This window comes from Carettochelys insculpta, chromosome 1, assembly GCF_033958435.1.
Source record: "Carettochelys insculpta isolate YL-2023 chromosome 1, ASM3395843v1, whole genome shotgun sequence".
Classification (NCBI taxonomy): Eukaryota; Metazoa; Chordata; order Testudines; family Carettochelyidae; genus Carettochelys; species Carettochelys insculpta.
Window position 1 is genome coordinate 258,576,216 of NC_134137.1, and position 27,471 is coordinate 258,603,686.

General features: G+C 42.6%; 1 protein-coding gene across 1 annotated transcript in view; it reads right to left on the reverse strand.

Moving 5' to 3' along the window:
- PTPRO (protein tyrosine phosphatase receptor type O) overlaps positions 1-27,471 on the reverse strand; it is a 109,892-nt gene that overhangs the window by 32,273 nt on the left and 50,148 nt on the right. The window contains exons 13-18 of the mRNA XM_074999038.1: positions 23,650-23,789; positions 15,945-16,077; positions 14,041-14,161; positions 12,136-12,204; positions 3,045-3,080; positions 965-1,046 (exon numbers count right to left, since the gene is read on the reverse strand). Coding sequence (XP_074855139.1) covers positions 965-1,046; positions 3,045-3,080; positions 12,136-12,204; positions 14,041-14,161; positions 15,945-16,077; positions 23,650-23,789 — 581 coding nt within the window. The remainder of the gene's footprint in view (positions 1-964; positions 1,047-3,044; positions 3,081-12,135; positions 12,205-14,040; positions 14,162-15,944; positions 16,078-23,649; positions 23,790-27,471) is intronic.

Consider the following 27,471-nt stretch of genomic DNA (forward strand, 5'->3'; position numbering starts at 1 on the left):
AAGGAGTGCCAGTCACCTATGACATGAAAAATAATAGTTTGTGAATAATGCTCTGGACAATGGCTAGACTTACAACCCTGGACTCCAAAGCCCTTTTTTATTTTTTAAAAACAGTACAAAGGGAGCAAATTTCCTCATCTGTGTGGGTCATACTGGGGCAACCACTTCTGTGAATGGGAAGGAAATCTGGTCTCCATGTTCATTCGACCCATGGCTACCCTGATGAGACTGACAGTACGTTTGTCAATTCCTGTCATCAACACTGGTAATTTTGTTCTGATCTACCCAACTCATTCCACTGAATGGTGTCACTATCTGAGCTCAACTTAAGTAAGGTTTCCTCAGTTATCTACTACTCACAGTGGGGCGAAGCCCTAACCTTAGCAGGTCAGAGGGAGTTTTGCCACCAAGATCAACAGATCCAAGATTCCACCCAGTGTTTTCACTAGACAAGCTTGTTTTTTTAGCACAGGGGAGATAAAATGAATCAGACAGGCACATGTGTTCCCACTAAACTGTCCCTTTGTGTCTAGACAATTTGGTTTTCACCATGGCCATTTTTCATTTTAAAAATGCATTGCAGTCAACTTACGCAGCCACTTAGTCAGGGTGGAGTCCTGCTCTGTGCCACTGAAAGGGGTAGGGCCTTGGTGGAAGGAACAAGGCTGGGGCAGACAGCCTGCCACCCAGCCTACAGTGTGCCCCTTCCAGCACACAGTATGGCACTCCAGTAGCTATTTAAAGGGTTCAGGGATCAGGCCACCACTTCAGCTTCTGCAGCAATAATGGTGTTGGCTGGAGCCCAGGGACATTTTATATCATGGGACCTGGGATAATTTCCCCCTTGCCCTCCTTCCCTACTCCCCCAGTGGCAGGTCTGCCACCCATCTAGTTCTTTCGGTCTGGCAAAAGTAGTAGCAATTTGGTAGTGGCAGCAAGGGGGATATTGTCTTCATATACGTACCTCAAATTGCAGAGAAAATTTATAATCTGAATCTTTGGCCATATCCTTGATGTAGCCATCAAAGTCATCCAACTGGACAGGGCTTTTCAAAAAAGCACACGGAAGTGAAATTAATTTCTTAAATAGGGCTTGTTCTGTGTTTGGGTACTAACAATTCACTCATCTGTATTTTCAACACTGTATTCTACTAAATCATTATGCTGGGACAGAGCTTGCAAAAAATCAGAAGCTTGTATACCTGAAATGTGACACATACTGGCTGATGAACCCTATACCTTTGATTACATTCAGTGTATTGTCGCCATGGGGGCAAATGCAGCTAATAAGACTGATATACCCACCTCATTAAGCTAAATTCTGCACTCTGTCTGGAGGCAAAATTCCCACTGGCTTCAGTTTGAATTTTGCTGGACTAAGAATGCAAGATTTGGCCTACTGGCAATGGAACATAGAACTGAGAGTCAGAAAACTGGCACCCTCTCCCAGCTTGGGACCCTGTAAAGCAAACTGTTTTAAAGGGGCCATCTTGCTGTGATTGAACTTTCTGTTTCCACTAAAAATGAGCCAGATTTTCTTCCTCATTTTAAATCCCATCAGAGTTCAGAGGGTCAAACCCAGGGTTTTTGTTCTGGTTATTGCTAGTTACAGTACAACAGTACTACTTCCTGGATGGCAGCAAAAGCAACTCATTTAAACTGCCTTCACAGCACATAGTAACAGAGAGGTAGCCATGTTAATCTGTACCCCAAAGAAACAAAGCAGCAGAAATGTAGCACTCTAAAGACCAACAAAATGATTTATTTGGTGATGAGCTTTTGTGGGACAGACCCACTTCTTCAGATCAATTTTGTTTCCAAAACAGACTGACATTTATAAGTACTGAGGACCAAAAAAAAAATTATACATGTCAATCTGTACTGGAAATGAAATTGACCTGAAGCAGTAGGTTTGTTCCCTAAAGCTCATCACCGAATAAATCATTTTGTTAGTCTTTAAAGTACTACATTTCTGCTGCTTTGTTTCATAGCACATAGTGCACCCTACTTAAAAATGATTTATATCTGGTAAAATGGACAACATTTTTTAAATTTCACATGCAACATAATCACACAAGCCATTAATAGGGTTCATTGGTGAGTGCATCTGCAAAAAGGCCTTAATTGGTGTCAGGCAAGGCCTGTGATGTAAAAAATGCAGATTTCAGCCACCAAACAGCGTTTATTTTCACCACTGGTTGTGAGAGGTTCAAGTGTTGCCATGTTGGATATCAGAAGCTAACTTCTACTCTAGCATAAGTGAGCGCAATGCCCATTGATAGCAGTGTCACACAGACATACTGGACCAGGTCACCAACTGTTATAAAATGGCCTAGATTTATTGGCTTTTATGGAGCTAAGCCTGTTTACCCTAGCTGAGGATCAGGACCTAATTTCAGGCAAATGAATTAGTCATTAGATCAACACTTTAAACAATGAAATACAAGTGAACATTTTCCCTTACATCTGTATCATATTTTAATTTACAAACTACTGAAGCATGTGCACAATAATCCATTCATTTACTTGAAGCAATATGCCTCAAAGAACCTGTTTTTTATCTCCAGATAATTACTCCTGTTTACCTGGTTAAATTAATGATCTAATGCACAAGCAGCACCTGCCATCAGAGCCTGATATCAAGAAGGACATTGCACTATGAACAGATCCATTCTAGCTTTTTCACAGTTTGGCATTTTTAAAGGAGGAAGGGCCTGTTAGAATCGCTAACTTAGTATAATTGATCTTTCCCCAGTGATTAATCTTCTATCAGCCAGAAGTTCTTTTACCACAAACTATCTGTTGAGAATTAAAAACAAAACACAGGGTACTCCTGATTTAGTGGAATTATCTGTTGACAGGTGCTTCTAGACACCACTGGCAACAATCTCTCTGGAGCTGTTTATCAGAACAAAGAATGCTTATTTCTGTAACTACAACAGCACTACACAGTATGGCTCATATTTCCTATAGTCATAAGAGTTATTATTCAATCCAATGTGAGTATTAGTTTAAAAATATTTAAAAATATAAGAGTCACATACTTGGTCAGCTTCCTCTTCTTTAATCCATTTTTACTCCTGTAAGGAAGACAAACTTTTTTTTTCTTCATTATAACACATCATCTGGAATTGATTAAATATTAGTCCCACAGTCAACAATGGAAATGTTTCCACGTGAATTGAATGGGTAGGTTTATGATCTCTATATTTGTGTCAGGAATGTGGATGGAAACTTGACCTCTTAGGACTCAATGGCAAGTTAACCTGCTACATCTCATTATGAATTGCCATGTAAAGGTCTGGCATAGTCATCTCAACTCTCTCCCTGTATCATCTGGTCCTAACTCCTCTAGGAAAGCTAGTTAAAGGAACAGGAGGATTGAAATTTTGCCTGGCCATACACAGGTGTGAAAGGATTAGAAGCGCCTCACAATTGACTCCCTCCTTTCCAAACACAGGTGAGGCTAAGAAAATACGCCTATAGGTATGACATTTCCCATACATTTCACAATCAGAATAAGAAATGATACTGCAATGGCAAATATCCCAGAGATTTCAACAGGAGTGGGAAGTGAGTGAGTTAAGCAAGATACTCTAAGAAATGGAAACAAAAAGTGCAATGTACTAACCACCATTGTACTTTATGCATTGTTCCAGACAAGGAGTCTTGGCTCACATTTGTCTGAAAACAGTTCTAATACAATAAACTCTTTCAAAGTCGGCAGCTCCAGCACTGGGAGGTTGACGGATATTCAAATATTCTGGCTAACAGAGAGGTATAACTAGAAATGCCTAACACTAAAGAAAAATAACATTAGATATTAAGGAACAAAAAAAATGTATGCAGAGTACTTTATTTACCAACAACAGTAGTATTGCACACTGTAGACTTCTACTGTATTTGTCTTTACTTTCACTATACTGTACTTATTTAAAATGTATCTAAAATTTACTTCTGGTTAAAAAGCTGGTTATTTGAGAGTTCCAGATAATAGAATGCTGGATATGAAAAAGTTTACCATATCTGACAATTCTTTACACTAAAGAAAACCCAAAGAAGAGCTCTGTATAGGCTCAAAAGCTTGCCTCACTCACCAACAGAAGTTGGTTCAATAAAAGATATTCTCTCTTCCATCTTGTCTTTCTAGCTCTTTACACAGTCTATTGCTTACCTTTAAAGAGGTTAAAGTCTCAGAGAGCTGGAACAATGTTAACCAGTCAGATTACATGTGCAAATAAGGACATCTTGAATTAACTTCACTATTGACAATCAGACAGCTTGAACAGAAAAGAGCCCATCAGACGTGACAAATTAAAGGCCCAAAAAACTAATCTGCCCTCAAGTATGTCTGACTATATAGTAAAGCTTTTTTATTTTATGGTTATAATCAAGTGATAATCTTGGCTAAACCAGTTTACATTACAAAAAATGAACTGAAATTAGATTTTTTTAATACAAATATGGTAAAATTCTGTATTATTTCAGAGAAAAATGTTTTGAGGATTTTTAATGCAAATTTAAAATTCTTTTTGTAATAAATATTTTGAAATAGCAAGGAAAAATACAGAGGCAAATGGAAAAGAGAAAATTTAAATTCTCTCTCCTTTTAGAGCAAGAAGAATAAAAAGAGAAGGGAAAGTGTATTGTTTGTGTCTTTTCTAAGAGTAAGAGGAACAGGGGAAACCACCCATAAACTCAAACTGTTGTTTGGAAATGAAACAAAAGTTTTGCATGCATTTCAAAAAACTTATTTTTTTTTCATGAAACAAAAAAACATGAAATGAAGTAAAAACTGCTTGTTTTCTTTCTAAAGAATTCCATTCCAAGAAAAGAGATTTGATCAGCTACTTCACCAGCTACCATTCTGGCCCACTGCCCCCTTCTCGTATTGTAATAATTCATTTTAATTTATAACAGATGGCATGTCTGCAATGTTAACATAGCCATGCCAATAACATTTCTACACTTGGGTGGAACAATTACTATGTAATGCAATATAATCCATTATCTAACTTGAAATAACTATTTGTGATTTAGACTTGTGGCAGATCACAGACTGCAGCTGACAAGGGCCTGATGGAGGGGAAACATTTTAGGTGCTGGAGGAACCCCTTTTTGTTCCTGTCTTAAATTCACAGAGGGTGCAGTCCTGCAGGCTGGATAGGCAGCTGGGGCTAATCAGGAGTCAGCCAGCAACAGGCTATAATTAAAGCACCTGTGACCAGTTAAGGCCTCCAGGCTTTTGTCAGGCATCAGGAAGGGAGGTTAGTGGTGTCCAGAGAGAAGGAGGCTGGAGGAGTGGCATGGCACGGCACGGCACGGCACGGCACGGCACGGCACACAGCACAGCACAGCACAGCACAGCACAGCACAGCACAGCACAGAACAGAACAGAACAGCTGGGTACCCCCGCAACACGTACAGGGGAGAAGGACCCCAGAAGGTAGTGGTGCGTGAAGAGGCCCAGGGAAAGGTCGCTGCCATGGACTGGGGCAAAAAGCCCCCACCAGCTCTCTCCTTCCCTAAGGTCCCTGGGCCAGAGTCCAGGGCAGTGAGCGGGAATCGACTTCCCCACCACTTCCCTCTGGAGGGCTGGCCAACTGTGACAGGGCTGGAGCAGCTTGAGGCTGGTGGAGAGGGACCTGCTTCACCCCAAATTCTGACTGGCCCATGATAAGACTGTCTCGGTAAAGGGAGATCCTTGCCTTTGGGAAATCCCAGGGCAACGAGAGGGGCCTCCCTGAGTCTCTGAGGCCCACAAGGAGCCACCCAGAAGCACAGAACCCTTAAGGGATTGTCGAGGGGTCTGTCACAGACTGCAGATATGTGGACCTTGACTATACCCAGACCCTTGAAACACTTACTATTCTACACCTTAACTTAATGGTAGTTTTGCAAACCGCCCCCAAAAAAGAAATCTTAAAAATGAATTTATCCAGGCTATTCAAACACAGTTGCTGTTATCTCTTGTGTCCAGGGTATATCTGAAAGCTCAGTCTACAGGATTAAATTTAAAAAGAAAAATATGAAGGGCTGCCAATGATGGGAGTGTTTCTAAGAAACCTTTCCCAAGCACCACTTCAATAGGCACATAAAAGACATGTCTGACATCCATGTCTCATGAGACAAACAGAAAATATTGACTAAGCTTTCAGAATCTCAAGTGTCCATTGTTGGTTTGCGTGGCAGTGGCCTGCTTAGTAGTCACAAGTATCATAACTAAAAGTCACATAAAAAAAGGAGGAGTGAAACCATTTACATTAAGGTAAACCCCCAAAATGTACGACTTCAAGTTGCGTGTAACTTGCATTAACGTGAGTAAAGCACAACTTGAAGCCTCTCTGTGGCTGTCTATCCTCCTTGTTCCCCAGATGGGGGAAGCCGGGTAGACAGCCAGCCATGCCACTGTAGCTTCTCCCTGGCTTTCCCTAGCTCAGAGAAGTGACGCTGCAGGTATCTGCCCCGTGCAGCTTCTCCCAGAAGGGGGAAGCTGTGTGGACAGACAGACTCCCTGCTGCAGTTTCTCCACAGCTGCCTCCGGCTGGGAGAAGCTGGGGAGAAGCCGTGCCTGGTGGCCAGAGTGGAGGGGAGCCAGGAACCAGGCCGCCTGGTCCCTGGCTCCCCTACCTTGTGTGGGAAATTTGACTTTCGCAGGGGCCTCCGAGAGCACAACTCCCACATAAGTTGGGGGTCTACTGTATTGATTTCACATAGGCTTTCACTCTGAAGGTTTGATTCTGTACTATGCCGCACCTTGCAAGGTCATTGACATAGGGAAGCACAGAGGTAGAATGCTACCATCCTGACTGAATACCCTATTACACCCACTTTGGACGGGTGTAAATGACTACACAAAGCATAAGTGCTAGAACTAAGCCCAGGCCTACAGTAAAGGGAAGGGTCAAATTAAGATACATATCATAATTTGAGCTTCTGTGCTGTCTCTGCTCTGAGAGGTCAACTGGAGCAAACACTCCCATCAACTTCCCTTACTCTTCATGAGGAGCCGGAGTACAGGCATCGATGAAGGTGCCCTCTGAGTTTGACTTTGTGCATCTCTGCCAAACTTGCTAAATCAAAGGCACACCCAGCATGAGGTGTTTTTCATTATACACAGGGTTTACCTTGGATCACTAGCTCTCAGCATGCCTCCTATATAACCTGCCTCTGCACCTCTCCCCAGGGGGCAGGTAAATGGAGTACCATGACCCTGAGTACTTTTTTTGGAGGGTTTGCTCCTGTTTTCACAGAGGACAATGGCAAAGCTCCCAATGAAGTTTACTTTATCTAGATCCAGTTCCAACTTAGACGAGTGCTCCTAAATAGAGAACACAATCAGAGATGGTAATTCATCTCCACAATCCTTGTGCAATACGTTCCAGTGACAAACTTAACTGGGCTCTGCCACTCCATACAAAAATTGCTCCCATCCTGGTAAAAGATCTCAGCCACAGCAAAAGAGAACCATTCATCAGATTTTCGTACCAAACAACAGAGGCATCACTTTGACTTCAGATTTGGTGGAGCACAAGCTCCCACCCATTAAGGAAAACTTACTTAGTAATTTCATTTTTGCTTTTATATATTATAAGCAAGCTACAGACTGGAAAGGGTCACATTATGGCACAGCTGAAGGTGCTGAAGAGGATTATAAGCACATGTTGCAAGAAGCCTGTTGGATCTAAATAAATTGATTAGCCATTTATCAAAACATTATTTATTAATCCTTTTATAAATGGAACCTTAAGATAAAGTATGGCCCATTTATTATGGTTGGGGATAGCTAGCTCAAAGCATTTTCTGTACAAATTCTTGGCCATTTTTTGCTTCCAAAGCAAAACTCCTATTGACTTTGGTGGAGAAAGAGCACACATTTAAAAACAAATTGTTTTGGGTTTATACAGATGGGCTAACACCAACTAAGAGGAGACAACAGCAGAAATCAACATCAGGCAATCAGCAAATGGATGAAGCAAAAGTTACAAGGGGCATGTGTAATAAAGTGATAAAGACTGCACAGGGACAATAATGAAGTGCATGAGAACAACCACTACAAAATTTCCTGTTTAAGTAACAAAATGGGAGCATAAACAAGCAAAGAGTGGTAGAAGCAGACAGCACGTATTTTGATACTCTCTCTCTCCCTGCTCAGTCCACATTATAATAAATGGAAATTATTGTAACTTCAAGGTCTTCTAATGGCTTGAAAACAAAATAACACACTTTATGTATTAGGAAAGTAATATGGCTTAGCTATTGCATAGGGAAAAAACAAGTAAAATCACTTACCAAGGATTAATATAAAATGCCAAAAGATAATCAGTCCAGAGGCATGAGGGTAGCAGAGTTAGGAAAGCAAATACACTTCTACGCCTGTGAGCATTAATAGATAACATACATAAGATGAAAAAAGTGAGGAGTTAGTAAGACAAACTAAATTAAGGCGATCAGTCAGTTGCATAACAGAGGTTAGTTAATAAGATAAAAAAGTTCTGTTCCTCTATTAAATGTGAAAGTTACTACATTCCAGGCCACAGGTACTCCATGACCCTGTACAACGTGTAATAATTTACATGTATTCAAAGTGAGTGTAAAATTGTGCACAACCAGATGGGAGCAGTTTACGGTGGGGCAAATAACTACACTGAGTGCCAAGTAGTGTCCAATTAAACCCAATGTTTTAAAGCAACATTAATGGATGTTAGGATGCCCAGCTAAAGATGCTCCATGTGAACGCAGGGTGGGATTTTCAGTGGTGTCTAAAGTTACCAACGTGCTCTTAGAATCATGCCCACAACCTTGCCATCATTTATATTGCTCTCATTTATGGTGTTTAGGGTATTTATATTTCATTTTCAGCTAAGTACACTTATTATATATCATGAATTTGCAATACTTATTTTGGCAAGTTGTCCCACTGGCTTTGGGGGAGGTGTGCATGAGTGTCAAAGGATCAGGTCCATATGCGTTATTAGTCCCATTGAGTCAGATCTCTGCAAAGGCCTATGAAACCTATGCAAAGGCAATACCACTAATGTGCAATACCACGGCGTAAATAGCCACCATGCATTATATCCAAGGTTGCCAGCAAAGCTCTATTTATTCTTCTGCTAAGCTCAATTTATTTCTGTTGTTGGTGTAGGAAATAATTTAAGGTAGATTTTGCTACAATTATATACAAGTTTTAGATACAAAATAAGCTTTTATGTTTATATTGAGGTGTTATGGACCAACTTCTGTTGAGTTACACAGGTGTAGGGGGGTTGACAGAATTGCCAGACCCCAGGGCCAGGTGTGTCGGGCGTGGGGGGGGATGGCTCATTCGTCCCAGAAGGGCAGCCAGTCCTCACTGCTGTCCTCACCCCCTTCTTCGCTCCGTCGGCATCCAGAGCTACATGGAACATGCTGCACAGTGCTCCAGCAACAATATAAAGGGTCACTGCCAGAGCCCTAGGCTCTTATGAATCACCAGGCCCCAGGGCAGTTGTCCTCTTTGCATCCCCTCGTTCCCTAGTTGGTGGGTCTGAACAGATGTAAATCCAAATAAACTCAATCAATATAGAGGAGTTATCCTGGCTTTACAGCACACAGTAGAATTTAGTCTCCTATCACCCAAGTACTTTTCAAACATTAACTCTGCATACAAGTGATAGATTTTTGCACTCTTTATTCAGCCAATGGGAGTTCTAACTGAGTAAGAATTCTGTGATTTGTCTTACCATGAATATCTGGCTATTCCCAGAAACAATACTGCTGACTTATGCACGACTAATCAAAAAGAGGAACAAAGAATGGGCACTCCTCTTCTCAGTGGTGTTAGAGCAAGTAAATCCCCCTCTAAAAGAACACCTTCTCTTGACAGCTGGCTAACAGGCAGGCGGCAGCACACATGGTGTGTGTGCATGTGAGAGAGCGAGAGTGAGAGAGACAGAGAGACTCAAGCTGTGTCTGCTGTGACTGACCCAAACCCAAATCATCCCGTCTCAATCTCCACATAGGGAAGTGGAAACTCCAAGAAATGTCTTAATTTTTTTGGTTTTTGCTGCTGCTGTGAGAAAAGGAACTGGTGGGTTTGTTGGGCCAAAGATCCATAGTGATTCTGAGAGATTTTTGGCAGGGCTGTCAGATACAAGTCTGCCTGGAGGCTAGGGAAACATGCCGCCCAGAACTCTCCTGGCAATGCTGTCCAGACAACAGGTCCTCCAGGGAGCCGTGCAGCAAGAAAGCAGTAATGTCCACACTAGTTGAGGCACCAGTCCTGTAAAGATTTAGGCATGTGATTTACTCTAAGCACATGAGCAATATTGCTGATGTGCTTCAAGTTAAGCATGTGCTTATGCGTTTGTAAGATCAAGTCCTTAATTCTTAATCATTGAGAGAAATCCCTGAGCGGCTGGTGTGGGGATGTAGTGAGTCCTTTCACAAGCAAGTCTCTGTTTCTACAGAGGGTCTTGCCAGTGGTCTGGGAGTAAGAGTGAATATTGTTGCCAAGACAAGTTTTTCCTTTCCACATTTCCCCAGTGGAATTTGCAGATCTTTATCTCATCTGCCCACAGAGGCAGACGGAACAGCTCTGGCCTATGTTTTCTTTCATTCTCTGATATCAAACAGGAGAAGTGCCCATTAAACCACAGGTGAATATGGTTGAAATTCCAACCTGTGTCTGTAGTGAACATATTGGACAACATTCCCATTGAAATGTGAAACAAGCTTTGGCCACATTGACTTAGGCTGGTCCAATATAATATAGTTAAAATCTCTGAGAACACATTCAGATGATAATTCAAGCAACAGGAACAGCCACACTTACTCATACAAACCTGACAACTAATTCTCCCCCTCCCAATACCCTTTCCTTTTTTAATAATATTTCTTGTTCATTTTGTAATTTGATCTCAGTGTGGACTTTTAATTTACAAGAATGTTTGATTTTCTGCCGTGGCTGCAATTAACATACTCCAAAACTGAGAAATTGAGATAGGCTTGTACTTGGAATGGCTGGCTGCTATTAAAGCCAGAGGAAGTAAATGAAGCTTGTTTAATATGGAGGTAATTAGTAGCACTGTTAGGTACCAGCAGGCTTTGCTGAGATTCGTAGTTCAGTTTGTGTGCTTATTAGCAACAGGCTTGTTTTGGTGCAGTATCAACCCATTTAATTCCAGCCTTGCAGGTAGCCTACACTCTAAGATTGGAGAAACAGTTCCATGTCCACCAACTCCTCATTCCAGCTCCTTCACAGTCAACAAAATTGGAGCATATACTTTCTTTTCCCTGTCGATTTGAGTGGCCTTTTTTTTTTTCCCAAATCGCTTTGGAAGCTACCATGTTTGGGGTTTTTTGGGGATGCTTACAATCACTTCCCCACACAGTAAACAAGTCAGCAGCACCAATGGACTATCAGGGACAAGAACAAGAATCACACAACCATCAACCACTAGAGAAATCGCTATGGCCAATTTTGCTCCAGTGGAAGCCTATAGGGTGAATTTATTTGCTCTACCACCTCTCAGTGACTAAGGGAGCTACTAATGGCACAGAGTAACTAAGCAATGCCTGCTGTTTCTGCAAATGGTTTTTTTCAGACCTAACTGGCTGTGTTTTGCTTTGGAAGACCCCAGCAACACTGAGCACAAAGTTGAAAGAGCTATTTGAGCTAGCTGGGCCTTATTCCAAATACAAAGGAAAAATAACTAATGGCACTGGGGCTAGTATTTCTTTGGACAGAGTTACTAGTTGATGGTCTATAAAGAGCAGCCTCACTGCTGGACATTAATAAATCTCCATAGAGCTGCTAATGGATTTATAGATTAGTTTTTCACCCCATGCTACTTTAGGAAATATATGGAATCTGTGTAAGGAGAGGAAAAAATAATCTGTTTAGCCCAGTTGACATATGTTGTACATCTTCATTTCACACTGAATAGAGTTTCTGACAAAACACATGGTCCTAGGCCATCACTCAGTACAAAATACAAAACAAAAACCAGCTACGGTTGCTTCTAGTCAAATTGCACTAACAATCATATAACCGAACATAAAACACAAGTCAGGCTTGCCACTGACGGTGGGTAGGGAGACAAGGGTGGTGGGAAGGGAAGCATAGAAGGAGCAGTCCTTTTGCAAAACACTCACCAGTTATATGGAAGTTTTCCATCTCTCTCCAATGAAGCAAAATTGACAAAGGTTCCAGCCCCACACTCCCTATTTCAGGAAGACCATTGAGTTCAAGGTTATTACTGCTGGAAAAACATAATACTTGCTGATTTTGTCAATTGTGTGGTCCTAATACAAGTCACTAAGAGCCTGATTCTAGCAGGCAGTGTGTACCCAGGTCTCCCATTGCAATGAAAGTGCTGAACCGGCTGGATGCCTCTCAGCTGAAGTTAGTGTATCTGCTCCATCATAAGCCATGTCTGGATGTGACTCTTTAGAAGTACAGGTTGAACCTCTATAATCCAGAACTCTCTTGTCCGGCAACATCCATAATCAGGCATGATTTTAGTTAGCTGGACGACAACTAACCATGGGCGTAGCCAAGTTTCCTGTGGTCCCATAAACTTTGTTCACAGCCACCAGTCCTGTGCTGTTATTTAGCTGTAATTTACCCCTAAATGTCTGCTAAGAGCCCAGTAAGCAGTGGAAGTGTTGGTAATGCTGCTATACAACAATGACCTCCTACGGTCCCACAAATTCTCTCATCTGGCAACAATCATGTCCAGACTGTGGCAGGTTAGAGAGGTTCAACCTTTCATGCTTACCATCTCCTGAGACCAAACTTCTTAATTTTCTGTCTCAAGAATAACATGAAAAGAAAGTTGTCAATACAGACTCCTACTGAGGGATATAGATAGCACCAATCTCCGTCATTTCAGAAAACCTGTCATCGCGTTATACTGCTGTTTGTTCAAAATCCTGTTGTTTGAGAGCCTCTGCATTACCCAAACCCCTTCTTTCCACCCCTGCAGCATGCACCTCATGCTGGAGAACAAGGAAGGGAGCTGGATAACTTGGAGATGTGGCTAACAGCAGACAGCAAGGACTGTGAGGATGACAAAAATCACTCATGGCTGCAGTGGAGACCCCTGTTGCTGAATGGTTCCCACAGCAGTACAGGGAGTCCTCTGCAGCCCCAACATCACTGAGGCAAGTAATCAGGGAAGAGCAGAGACTGCAGAGAGGACATGACCCCAGCTATGGAGAAGCCCATCCTTGAAAGGAAGATTCAAATTGAATGTATTATTTCACTTACACTTTATGGTTCTGGATTATAAGAGCATGGAGACTCTCAAGGCTCAGACCTGTGAACCCTCCAGTCACAGATCTACAGACAGAGGGCCCCCCAGTTTAGCTAGCCAGTGAGGGATATAACTGAGACAAGAGAGGTAAACTCTGAGCTACGGCACTTGGTAAAGAAAACCAAATCTTATTCTTCAGGCTGCGGGATGACTGCTACAGAAGTATGAAGGAACTGCATTGTTTAAATAGAACAGTAGTTGGATGCCTATTTCTGTCTGAAGGAACAAACACTGGGCACCCAGAGAGACTGGGCATGATGGACCAGCGATCTGATACACAATAGCAAATTTTATCTTCCCAGAAATTTAAACAGTTTTGCAAAATAACCTGAATGGTCTTAAGAATTCTATAAATCAGTAATCTTTATCTGACTTAAGACCATCTCGTCTTCATCTAAAACCCAGTAAGTATGAACAATCAAACGGCCCCAGAGAAGAAGACTGCTTAGTTAATCAGCCCTTAATAAATGTCTTCAATTTGGTATTCACCACACCTTCCACAGCTCCAAAATAAGACAGAGGCTGAGGCTATTAAACTCCACCCAAGACTAAGAATAACCTTGGGTTAAAGAAAGTACAGTAGTAGTTATATTCCTAAGAAACAGCAGAGCAGGTAATCTTTTGCAGTACTATCTCAAACATCAAATGAGCACAGACGGCTTGTGCCACACAAGCAAAACCCAAGTTTACATTTTGCCCATTGATTTAAAGTTTCCTGGACTTAGAATAATCCTAGACCTACCTGGCCATTTGCAGATGTTTCCGCCTGAGTACAACAAGAGTCAAAAGCAGCAGTCCAATCAAGAGAATGCTCAGGATGGCTAACACAGAGATCACCACTACGTTGGGATTCATCTCAGTAACTGCACACAAACAACGGCTCTGAATTATTATTTTCAGAACACATGGGTCATATTTTTTCATGGAATTATTAATGTTATTGTTTTACAATCTTCTCAGTCAATCTTGGGAGTGAGAAATTTTATCAATGGAGATTAAGGCAGGTGAAGGGTAACTGACCCCATACAATTTAACAGGAGAAATAACATGGTAGTGGCCTGGTTGCACTCTTCTGTGCTGGAAGGTTTAACAAATGTTAAAACTAAGGAATGAAAAAGGAGGTTGGGAAGGAGGAGAAAAGTGCACATAAAAGCTATAGCTTATTTATCTACATCTCCCATAATGCACTCCAGCATCTTTGGCACTGTCTGCAAGCCATAAATCAATACCATATCTAAGGTGAGTCTGAAATAAAGGGCCAAATTCTTCATTTTCGGTAACTCAACTGAAGTCAAAGTGAATTGTATTACATCAGCAGATTCGAGCTTGAGAAACATTCTCATACAGCTGTATCTGCATCTGTTTTATTTTTCAGATTTATTTCTAGTTCTAAAGGACATTGTTATTCACATGGCCCAGGCACCAAAGCAGACAGTATTCTCACCCAGTAAAGTCTGCCATCCTTTGTAAGGGGGCCTACAGAAACAGTCCTTCGAACAGAAGAGGGAAGCAAGCTAAGTACTACACACTGAACTTCTGACATTTAGGTCACAACATTTTTAATGAGATAGGATCAGTGCCTAATGCCTGGTCTATACTAGGGAACAACATCCATCATAAATATGCAATTCTAGCTGTGCCAGTAATGTAGCTAGAATCAGTGTATCAGAATCAGCTTTCTGCCCTAGTGGATACTGGGGCTCTGCAAGCTTGCACCAATGTCCCTTACTCCATGCAATAGCGTGGTGCTCCAGGGTTGATGGCTGAGCCCAGAGAGATCAATTTTGCCGTGTGTGAAGACATACATGGCAAAATCAAACTCCACGAGATTGATTGCAACACATCAAATAGTTGGTAAGTATAGACATACTCTGAAACATATGGTCTGATCTGATCAGCGAAGCAGAGCTGAACTAGATATATTGCTGGAAGGGAAACCACCAGCAGAAAGGAAGCAGAAGTGGTGGTTCAACGATTGCATTCGTCCCTCTGAGTGAATCTGAGCTCAGAACCCATGAAAGGCATTGTTCTGCCAGGAGACACCTTTTCAGTCTGAGCAACGAAGGGTCCTGTGGCACCTTATAGACCAACACAAAAGTTTTGAGCATGAGCTTTTGTGAGCACAGACACACTTCATCAGATACTTTTTAGTTTTGACCTCTCCGGGTCATTCAGTTGCCCTGTCTTTCTCATCTCTTCCCAGTTCAATCTCTGGATCAACACCACCCTGAAGGTGGAAAGGGACTTTTCTCATTGCCACAGAGGAAGAACCCCAGCCTCCTAACTGAGAATTAGCCATGTCCAGGCAAAGCAAATTATGTCTTCAGGACAGTCATCACAGACTCTTGCTTCAAAGTGGAAGTGAAGGACTATGAATGATAAAGCTCAATCTAAAACTGAATTACAATTATTTTAAAAACACACACACCAAAGGGGGTTTCCATATAGATTTAAAAGGTGCCCCTTACTGGTGAACACAGATGACAGCAATAGTTTTAAACCGCAGCCGCCCCATTCCACCCAAGAGCGGACTGCATTCCAGTGAAATAACTCTGGTGTCAGTGACCACCAAAAAGCTGCTTCAGAAGGAACAGAGACAAACATGCTCACTGCATAGGGAGGTAGAACAGGCAAAGTCCTGCTTACCCATTGTAGAGACAGCTATGAAGGCAGGGCTGCTAGGGCTGCTGTGGCTGAAGGTAGTCACACTGCAGTTGTAGGAAGTAGCGGGCAGCAGGCTGGAGATTGTCACTACATGTGAAGAAACACTAACAGGTTCCTAGAGATATGAAAAAAGCACATTGCAGTTTGTCTCTCTCATTCAGCTCTGCTTTTTTAAGTGAACAGACATCTGGCAAAAGAAGTCAGACTATTCAAATCCTGAGACGGTGGAAAAAGCCAGCAAAGCAATGAGAAGATCTGCTGTTGAGATGAGAGGATGACCCCGGAACCCAGAACTTAACTGATGCCAAAAAATTAAAAACAGATATGGAAGTGCAAGTTTTGGGTACAAAATGAGGGATTCACAGGGGGATATCAATCAGAGAACCACAGGCAGAGGAGCATTCTCAAATGTGTGCACAAACAAGGAACTGGAAAATGACCCCACAGCCAGAGAGAAAACTTACCTGACAAATCTCCTCCTTCTGGACCAATGGATGACAATTTAGCTAACACCAAGAGGAGACTGATGAGGAGATCTTGGGCCTAAACCAGACTGACAACTCAGACAGACTGAAGCCCCATTTATCCAGAGAGCAACTACTGCAGATGCAAGTTCCCCATATACCACCATTGCAAAAGTGCCTCATCCTCTCCTTGGAGGTACCTCCTTCACCTCTACAGGGGTAAATCAAGTTTCTTTGCTCTTTGCTTCCAGGTGATTTTTTGAAGTGGAAGAACATAGAAAAGCCACAGGGATAATAAGCACTTATTAATACAGTTACTTGGACCCCTGGATCCTTTGCTTTGCACCTCTGTATAAACCCTCTAGGACTATTTCTGTGTTTGATATATGGCGTATAAGGCGTTTTACAAATGTAGACAGGATGAAAGGAAATCAATAAAATAAATGGGGTGATGTACAGAGAACTTGTGTTCTCATTTATACCCTTTTTTCCACCAATTCAGCTAAAATTCAGAAGAGGTTTATTGACATGAAAATGGGGAAAAATAAACAGGATATTCTAGCTGGTAATTTAGAGAGGGAATGAAGACTGCATTTGCGATTCACAGCCCTGGGCTAATGAACACAGCTGGCGAAACACTGTGTAGCAAAGATGACCACAAACACAGGGAGTGGGAGTTCTGTGTGGGTTTGTGGTCATTTATAAGCTCCTTTTAGCTCTGCAAGGGTTTCTGTTCAACTACAGTTCTGAAGTCAGTTACACTGCTGCTTATAGGATCGCACCAAAGTAACAGAGCTGAATTTGGCTGTTGCACCTGGAAGAGATGAACCAACTACAGTATGATAATCTAAGCTGACTGGAAAATGTGTTTGTGATGGGCAGATGGGGTGGGATTTGCTGCTGTGTCCCAAACCATGTAGAGTTTTGATAAAAAAAAAAGAAGAAAAAATTTTCATCGATATTTTCCATAGAAAAAATAATCAACTGTTTTGTTGAAAAATTGAAACCCTTGAACCTGAACAATTTTGGTGTTTTGGATGAAGATAAAAATCAAGCTTCTCCCACCTGCCCCCCAGAAGGCTTTCCCCATGAAAATATTCATTTAATCAAAAACCCAATTTCTCACTGAAAAATCAAAAAAAAAAAAGAAAGAAAGAAAAATTTCAACCCAACCACCATGGCTGGCTAGAAAACACACAATCTGGGGAGGCTTGTTCCCTCCACCCTCACTCCAAGCTCCACCGCATCTGCCACGCCTTACCCTGCTGGAGCCCAAAGCACCCCCGTGGCCCCCGGCCCCATGCCCCAGCCACAGCATTGGAGTTGGGTGGGCAGGTGATGCAGTCAGAATGCCCCAGATCCAGAAATGTGTGGGCAGTATAGCTGGAGAACTGGCCAGGCAAAGCAGTCTGGCCAGGATGGGTAATGTCTCACTCTGCACCCCTAACTAGGGTGCCCAACTCTGACTGAAGCTATTCTGGGAAAATATTGTTCTAACATAATGGAATATCATTTTCTCAGAATATCTTATTAAAAGCTCCAGGATCGCTTTCAATAGTCATTGGGAAATTCATACGAATTCTAGGAGACTCCAGGCAAATTCTCAGAAGGGTGGCAGTCCTACCCCGGCTTGCCTGCCCCAGGAGAGGGACTAGAGGGGCCATACCAGGCTGTGTGGGAATGAGGAGCCTTTCTCTGCCTGTGACATCTGCTGCACATTACTCTAACTGGCACCTTTGTTGAGAAACTCGACAAATAAAGTCCCTGGAGATGGAACTACTGTCATGGCTTTCATAACCCCATAACAAACCTGGATTGACTCAATCCTCACCTCATTGACACAGGCCAACTAGTTAAAAAGACTGTGCTCATAACTGTTATTATCAATGCGTCATGATCAAATGGGGGCTTGTATACTGGGTTTCTACAGGTCAGTCCTGGGGCTGGTACTGTCCGATATTTGTATTAATTACCTGAATAATAATGTGGGAAATATGCTTACAGAATTTCTGGGTGACAACAAAGCTGGAAAGTGTTGCCAACCCTTTGTAGGCCAGGATTAGAATTCAAAAGACCTTGACAAATTAGATAACTGGTCTGAATTCTACAAAATTCAATAAAGACAAGTGCAAAGTACTTAAGAAGAAAACAAAAATCAATGCACAGTTACAATATGGGAAACAACTATCTAGTCGGAAGTATTGGTGAAAAGGATCCAGGGGTTATAGCAGATCACAAATTGAATATGAGTTAGCAATGTGATGCAGCTTCAAGAAATGTGAATACCATTCAAACACTTGTCAGGGATGGTCTAGCTTTAACTTGAACATACCTCAGCAAAGGGGGCTGGGCTTGATGGCCTCTCAAAGTCACTTCTAGCCTACATTTGTATAATTCTATGTTTGAAAAACTGAACCACTGTATTTGAGACCTAAATATGGATTTAGGAGACTGTTTTTTGAAAACACTGGCCATGGTCTTTGACATGATCCTCCCATGCTTTGTGAAAATTGGCTTATGAATATTCATAACTCAGACACTTTAGGCAAATGCATCACGTAACATATTTTTAAAGTTATGATCTGCTGAATGTGTATATTCTGTTTCTGTACATGTATCATTCTTGTATGTAAAGTCAGGAATATGAAGTATGGATCTGTTTATAATTCTAAATGTGCTGAGGGCCATTACTCACACTCCAGAAATTCAAAGTAGTGCACAAGGTAACAATCTATGAATGATTTTGGCTTTTCCTGTAAGCCTGGATTTTGGCTGGTCATTCCAGGACATGTGACATGGTCTTCTCATGCTAGAACCAGTTTTTGATCAGGTACTTTTCCATTCAAGGTGATAAAAATTTCAACTGAGCACAAAGAATTCCCATCTTGGGTAAAAGAGATATAAAGTGGGAAAACCAAACAATGGGGTGGGGGAGTGGCCATCCAAGGAGACACCCTCCCTCCCACCCCACTAACCACCCAAGATGTCTGTTGGAAACATCTAAACATGGAGAAAAACAGGGGAAGGACTGAGTCCAACCTAGGAGGCTGCCTAGCTTCTGAAAAAGCTGTTTAGAACAAACTTTATCGTAAGAGTTTGCACAAAATAACTTCCATAGGCTGAGTCTACACTACGAGATAAAATCGATTTAAAGTCAGTTAGCCTATTTTTCCAAGTGCCTCACTGTAAATTCTATTAGCTCAATTTTATGGACCACTAAAAATCAATATATTGAAATCCTAAAATCGTAGTAACCTGACGGGTATACTGTTCAGTTTGAATTTAAAATTATGAATGAAGGGTAGTGAGGATGCAGCATGTCTTTAAATCAAATTCATTAGCCTCCACAGATGTCCTGCTTGTGCTCCACAATGCCCCACAGTTCTCCACTTTGGCCTCTTCCATCTTTACTGCTCTCAGGTGCAGAGGAATTAGGCAACAGGAAGACCATTACAATTCGGCACCTGGAAGCCTGTGCCTGTAGGGTCATGAGAAGCTGAAAAATCTCTCTTCTTCTTCAGCCATTTACGTGTTGTCCTGACCCCCACATTCCCTCCATTCCCTCCCCGCAGAGGCGCCACTCAGTCTGGAACATTCCCGCACCCAGCTGCATCATGTGATACGACACTGAACCAATAAAAGGATGTACTGCACAAGGTGCCAGGCAGCTTATGCATGGTGAGGGTCAGGATTTTGGGGGGCTGGCTGTAGCAAGGGGTCTTTTAGATGCCCAGGGGACGTCTCCCTCGACAGTCATGATTTTTGGGGCTGGCTGTAGTTGAGGGTCTTTTAGTGCCCAAGGGAAGTCTCCCTCGGCAGTCACAATTTACAGGGGCTGGCTGTAGTCTGGGTTCTTTTAGGTGGCTGTGGGAAGTCTCCTTCGGCAGTCACAATTTTCAGGGCTGGCTGTAGCCAGAGGTCTTTTAGCTGCCCAAGGGAAGTCTCCCTCAGTGGTCATGATTTTTGGGACCAGCTGTAGCCAGGGATCTTTTATTCACCAGGGGAACATCTCCCTCGGTGGTCACGATTTTTGGGTTGGGCTGTAGCCAGGGGGACGTCTCCCTCAGCGGGCATGATTTTCTGGGCTTGCTATAGCTGGGGGTCTTCTAGCTGCCTGCAGGAAGTCTCCCCTGGTGGTCATGATTTTTGGGAGCTGGCTGAAGTCTGGGTTCTTTTAGGTGACTGTGGGACATCACCCTCAACAGTCTTGGTTTTCGGGGGTGGTTGTAGCTGGGGGTCTTTTAGCTTCCCCGAACCATACATGTTTTAATGAAGCCAATGTAGTAGCTATACAATTAGCACAGTTATCAAAGTAAGGCTTGCAGTGGGGAATATTCTTGTCCTAAGGTTTTTCTTTTCCAGGTCTAAACATGGGTCTTTTAGCCACCCCGAGCCATAACTGTTTCCGTGAATCATTTGAGTTTCAGTGTAGCAACCGTGTCTATTTAAACATAAGGTCTTCTTTTGCAGGAGGCCTAAATCCAGAGTCAAGTTCCTGAAAGGGTCTCTGTGGGTGGTCACGATTTTTGTGGCTGTCAAAAGTCTACTGTCTACTTACTGTCTTTTAGCCACCCCGAGCCATTACTGATGATTCATTTGAGTTTCAGTGTAGCACTCATGTCTACTTACATATGCTTAACATGGCAAGGGAAAGAGGGGAATGTAATGTGGGAAGATGGTGTCATATACCCATATCTACTTGTGCAGACAAAATGCAAGAGGGCTCAGGGGACTGTGGGATAGGTTCCCACAACATGCTGCTGCAGCACTCAATTTAAGCTCCTTGTGTGTGGCAGCAGTAAGTCGATTTTGTGGGGAGCATATGGGAAGGTGAAAGTGAAGGTGAAGGTGCTCAAAACTGAATGGATAAAACCCAGTGTTAAGAAATCGATTTTAATAAAATCGATTTTATCTCATAGTGGAGATGCATCCTTAGTGTATTAGGATTAGCTGGCATGTTTTGCTTATTTTGGCCTAGTATCTTACTTTAATCTGACTGTTTTCACTTGCAATCACTTACATCAAGCATGTCAAATATGCAACCCACAGGCTGCATGCAGCCCAATCGAATGTTTTTTGTGGCCCTGGGACAGGGAGCCAGCTGGGGCATGGAGCCCTGCTGGCAGCTGCAGCCCCAGGGACGTGGCAAGGGTTGGGGAAATGCTGGCAACTCTGGGGCTGGGAGCCAGCCAGGCACAGAGCACCTTAAAGTTATATTTAAATTAAAAATTATTATATATGAGCAAAAAACAATTTTACACATCAAATTTTACAACCTATTGATAAAATTATAAAACAATAATGTTTATATTTAGTATTAAATTCTCAATTCACATTACTGTATTATATGCAAACAAGACCTGAAAAATATTACAAAACACACCTAAAACATAATCTGTAATAGTAAATAATTACGACTTTCTGGTAGGAGTACATTTTCTCCGGTGGCCCTGAAAGCTGTCCATTTTCATTTGTGCAGCCCTCAGTAGACTTTGAGTTTGTGATGCCTGGGTTCCATCCTACTTTGTACACCTCATAAAAACACACCTGTTTATTATCAAACTCAGTGTAAATAACTATCACTGGGGGCGGAGGGACCACTGTTTAGATCTCTTTTTCATTGACAAAGAGGGTAAACTTATAAGCTTTCGCTGTGTAGGACACTTATACAGAGTAAGATGGAGTTATTTGGGAGTTTGGTCCTCTTTTGGGGCTGTGTACCTTAGGTTCTGTCAAAAGCCTTATATCTGAGCCCTCCAAAAGCTGAGCTGGTTCAGTGTGTTGCTCTGTTGGGGGACTATTACCCCAGACTGGGAAAGACCAGAGCTTCTGGCCTTGCGGGACAAGATGGTGATGATCCCGAGGTGATAGGTAGGCAGGCTCAGTGACATGAGCAGCACAAGGTGATAGCCTCAAGTGGACCTCTGTGATATTTACTCTGCCTTTTATGTTCTCTCCATTCATCTGGCACTGACTACCTCCCCTAGCTCCCATCAACATAAGAATACTGAATCTCATGCCATCTGGAACAGTTCTCCCTTGTCTCTAAAAGTCATCAGTTCTCTTTTAGTTATACGTCAGCTGAAAAAACAAAACAAAAAAACCTATCTTTTCCTCCTGTGCCTCCAAGCTCAGTGTTACTCCACCTCTGTTATTAGGTTTATGGGTTAATTTTTGGATCCAAATTTGGATCCAAACGATCCCGAAGTTAGGGTGTGTTTGTACATAGCTTCTCAGTCCCAGACCACCTCTAATTTCAGGATGTAATTTCAATGGAAAACTTCATGTAAAATCATGAGACTGGTCCTACCCAGAGTTAAAGGGTGTGTCTAGAATGCCATAAACGATGTGCATTTTTAAACGACATCCTTTGTGCTAAAGTAAGAGAACAGTGATCCAAAACATATGCTCCAGCTGTCTTAGGAGTTGTGGAAAGTAAGCCTCTCATGCTGCACAGGCTCTTCCCCCATGCCCCCATGCTGCTTTGATTGCTATTTCTCCAAGTTAACATGAGACAAGATGTTGAGAGGCTACTGTGAGGAAGGCTGCATTTGTACCTCTATAGGCACTGGTGTGTGCATTGGAGGAAAAGGCCTGTGAGGAGCAGCCATCTTTTTCAAGGAATTCATACTGTTCAGGGAAGGCTCCTACTCAGCTGATAGTACAGTGGCAACAGGCTTGAAGAATGGATAAGAATAGAATGGAAAAATGGGGTGCTACATAGGCATGGCTATATACCTCTCTCTGCTAGGAATGTTGCTATGTATTCCCCACTCTTTGTTCCTACTCATTCCACCTCCCTCCCCTAGTTTCAGATGGCTTTGTGCCCACTAGCCAATGAACACTGCCTCTGGCTTGCTTCCCCCGCCCCACCCCCACAGGAAACATGCCCAGCTAGTTAAAATCCCAACGTCAAGTGTGTGCTTAGCAAGACAGAAGGATTTAAAATTTTCAAGAGATGTAAATGTGTCATTATTTCAACTTCTTTCAACCCGAGATTCCAAGGAGCTTTACCCCCAATTTCTTCACACTTTCTGTGACTGAGTGTAATGTGGATGTCCGATGCTGCCGTGTTCCAACTGTATATTGTTTTACACCCATTCACTGTGGAGTAAATGACTCCACATCCTGAAAAGCAGCAGAGAAGCAGACCCTAAGGACATATTGTTAATATCAGTGTCCAAAATGGATGAGCTGAGGTAGAGAAAAAGGCAACCACATACCTGCAACTTTGTTTCTTGGCCAGAGCCAGCTTGCTGGCAGAAGACTTCAAAAAAATCAGCCACTCCTTCCTCCACCCAAAGCAGAGTCACTGAAGTCTGGGTCTTGTTCACGGCAAACAGTGATTTTGGAGGAGCAGGTTCTAGATGAAGGAGAGAATCTTTTTTCACCAAGCTTATCTTTTGCTTTTTTGGAAAATCAACAGGGGAAACCAGCAAACAGAGTCACTGTAATGGATAATATACTTCTTGATTTTTTCATTTCCGTCTGAGATGATGTGTCTAAACACCGCAGTCACTGACACAGCAATAAGCAACTGATGTAAAACAGGAAGATGGCAAAGCATCTTGGTTTTTCTTCTGTATTTAAAAGTCCTCTTATTGGCTTGCTGAAAAATCATGGCTCTTCAATAAGCATTTTGGTGAATGTCAACATATTCTATTAACAGAAATATTTGCATAAGTTCTTGGAGTGGGAGTAAAAAAGACTGCCCAACTGTTAGGAAAAGATTAGTGTGAGGTCAAGGAGAACTAAAAATCTCGAGTACTTTCATTTTGCGTAGAACATTCTAAGCCACTGGATTTGGGCAAGTTTTAGATGGGTGCAGAAGATACTTTCTTTCTTCGCTCGATTCCAGAAACCAGCAGTCTTCCTTAAACTTCTTAGACCTGGCTCACCATCCCAAAGCAAACTGTCCTATAACCCACTATAGCTCACACTCTTTTGCAGCTGGGCTTCATGGTGAGAAACTTTTTGGGGTTGTCTGGTTGGGATGTGCACTTGCTGAAAGCATAATATGTCTCGGGTAGAAGTAGTGGTAGGAGCACTGATGGGGTGGAAAGCTAAATGCAGGGATGGGAGCTGTTGATGTGATACAAGGGAGTTGATTCTGGTGGTGCAATGGGCTACTTAATTGTGGTATCTCCCTCCCCCACCTAGATCTTGGCATAGCTTTCAGAAGTCTGTACAGCTGGCTGTCTAGGTCACTTGAGGGACTGCTTTCCCTGCCCTGCAGCTCAGCAAGGAGGAGACAGGAGAAAGGGTGAGGAGGGAAGCAATGAAGCGGGCGGGGGGGGGGAAGGGAAGGATGATGGGAGATGCAATAGCAGCAAATGGAACGAGTGGAGACAATGAGCTGCCCCTTCCACCTCCTGCTGACCTTCCTGGTTCTGCGCATTCTTTATCACCTCACTTCCAGGTGGCTGTGGAATACTGCCAAAAAAGGAGCGCTGTTCCAGGTACATGAAGAGCACAAGGGATGTCTTTGTGACACATGTCCATCAGCCTTGAGCTCTCTCCACCATAGTGAAACCATAAAGATGAGTATCACAAACTCTGCCCCCAGTGCACATGGGTGCACTTGTAACTAGGGTGGCCAAACCTCTATAGTGAAAATGAGATAATAAGTAGTGGTGTAGCTGAAGCACCCTGAGAAGGCTAGAGAGAATGAAGTTTCAAAGACTGAGTCCTGATCCCACTTCCTTAAGTTAAATCAACACCTTGAATCCATCACATCCTTGCATTCTGCGAGTTAGAAATATGGATCTGAATTTTCCTACGCAAGCCTCTCTAAAAAGCACACATGGGCCTTAAACCAATAACCTTAAAACCTTACTGGGTCTGAGTCCTTAAATTTTGGGACTTTACCCAGATTGGGAAAGTCTGGATTCTTGGGAATAGATTCTTTGCTGCTCTGCCATCTGTTTCATCATTTATACCAGTGCAAAATACTATCGAGTCACAATGGCCATGAGATTTGCATATGCTTTGCATCGGCATAAATGATGAAATAAAAGTGCAGGGCAACAAAGAATCTAGCTTCACTACAGAAACAAAACACAGAAACATAGATCTGGATCCACTTCCAACCATCACCAAGGTGCAGGAGGCCCAATGAGGTATGGATTTAGAGATTTCCAGTCTGGTCTTTCTTCCATCTTTAGTTCACAGATTACCTTGGAAATTGTCACCAATAAATGATAAAATCCTGACCTCTAGTGGTGGTAAGTAAGAAATGCAATGTCAGCTATAAGGTGGAACTTTGAAAGCAAAAGATTTAAAAGTCTTTCTTAGTGTAGTTGTAAAAGATGATATATGCTTTCCGCAAGGTTGTTTAAAACCCAGGGCTTTACCCTGTTCTCCATCATATTAAGGTTACATAGATTGTATTATCAACCCCAACTTTTCAGAACTCAGGAGTCAACTCTCCTACTCACCTCAGGACTATTGAAAAATATTTGTTTATTTGGCATTCCTTTTATTTGCTCTCTTATGTTGCTATATTTAGAACTCACATTTTCAAACTTTTCTCTGCAGACATAAGGGCTAGACACTTGCTTTTAAACAAGAAAAAGCTGGGATTATTGAGTAACAGCCTGATTCCAGGAGCTCACCAGCCACTGAAAGAATTGGCAAGACTGCCACTGGTGGAAGTCCTTTTACCTCAGAAGCGTTACTGTCCTTTTGCCCCAATATAAGTGAGCTCCAAACCTGCTGGGGGGTGTGCGTGCAAAAGGGGCAACTGCCAGAGGCCCCTTTAGAATGCCCCATTCCTAGGCACAGCCCCTTTGCAGGGTTCAGGGCCAGGTCCCCCTCCCACCTTGTGCCCGGGGACTGCAGTGACTGTCGGCCCCACTAATAAGCTCAGACTCAGGTCCCTAGTTTTTATGCCCATTAATTCTTCTTTACTTTGAAGTCTGAAGAGATAAGTGCTAGAATTATTCAATTTCTGCCAGAGAATCTCAGAGGGCTCACAGGTCATTCTTACACCACTTCTGCGAGGTGAGGGAGCATTATCTTAATTTATTAGATGGGAAACTGACAAGAGACTGAGGCGCAGAGAATTAAAGAGCCAGATCCTCCATTGGTTTTAAATGGGTACAGCTCCATTTATTTCCATGGAAATTTACCCAGTTACATACCAGCTAAGTATCTGGCTTCATATTTTCCAAAGCTTGGAGATGCACAAAGCTTAGGCAGTAAGGTTTTGAAAGTTTCAGGGGGTGGGACCCCCATGCCCAGATAGCCTGGTTGTGCACCACACAGAGTAGATCATCAAAAACACAGAAATGGCTCACATTCTGCTTTAGAAAAAAAAAATCACCTGACTTTGAGGGCTCAAAACCAGAGAATTAGTGATCTGCAAACCACCAACAGAAGACCCTCTGAAAGACTTGCCTAAGATCAGTAGTCTGGAGGCCTACTTCGTCCCTGCCTTGTGTGATCATTTGTAGCAAGGTGAGTGTCAAAGCATGGTCATTTTGAGCTAGTAGCGCCTTTTGTTCACTTTACACAAGTGTAAATTATCACATATAGCACAACACAGCAGAGAATCAGGCCTTCAACCATAAATTAGTTCCCATATACCCACTGAGCTTCAGATTGGTTTGGTTAGAAATATTACAGGGCTTCTGTCTACATTAATGGGGGAAGGACCAAAATCACATATACTACAGCTGCTCCCTAGCTCTGTAATAAGCAGCTCATGTGCAGCGTGCATTAGGTTTGCTCCAATTCAGCTCCCAGTCTATTTTAAAGTGGGAGGTGGCTCTTTGGGAAGCAGGTGAAAAGTGGTTTTCAGGATGGCAAGGCTTCATTGTTAGAAAGAACTGGGGAGAGGTTATTTTGCTTATTAACTACAGGCAAGAACCATTGAGAGGTCACTGAATGAAATTCTTCTCCCCACCCCGCCCCTCTCCTTCTGATTCACTCCAGCTTGCAGGGTCAAACCAAATCAAAATCGGATCACCCTTGAAATAGGAGGAAGTTCACATGTCTCTCCATCTGTACTGCTTCAGTGTTGCTGTGGGGGGAAGTGATCTCCT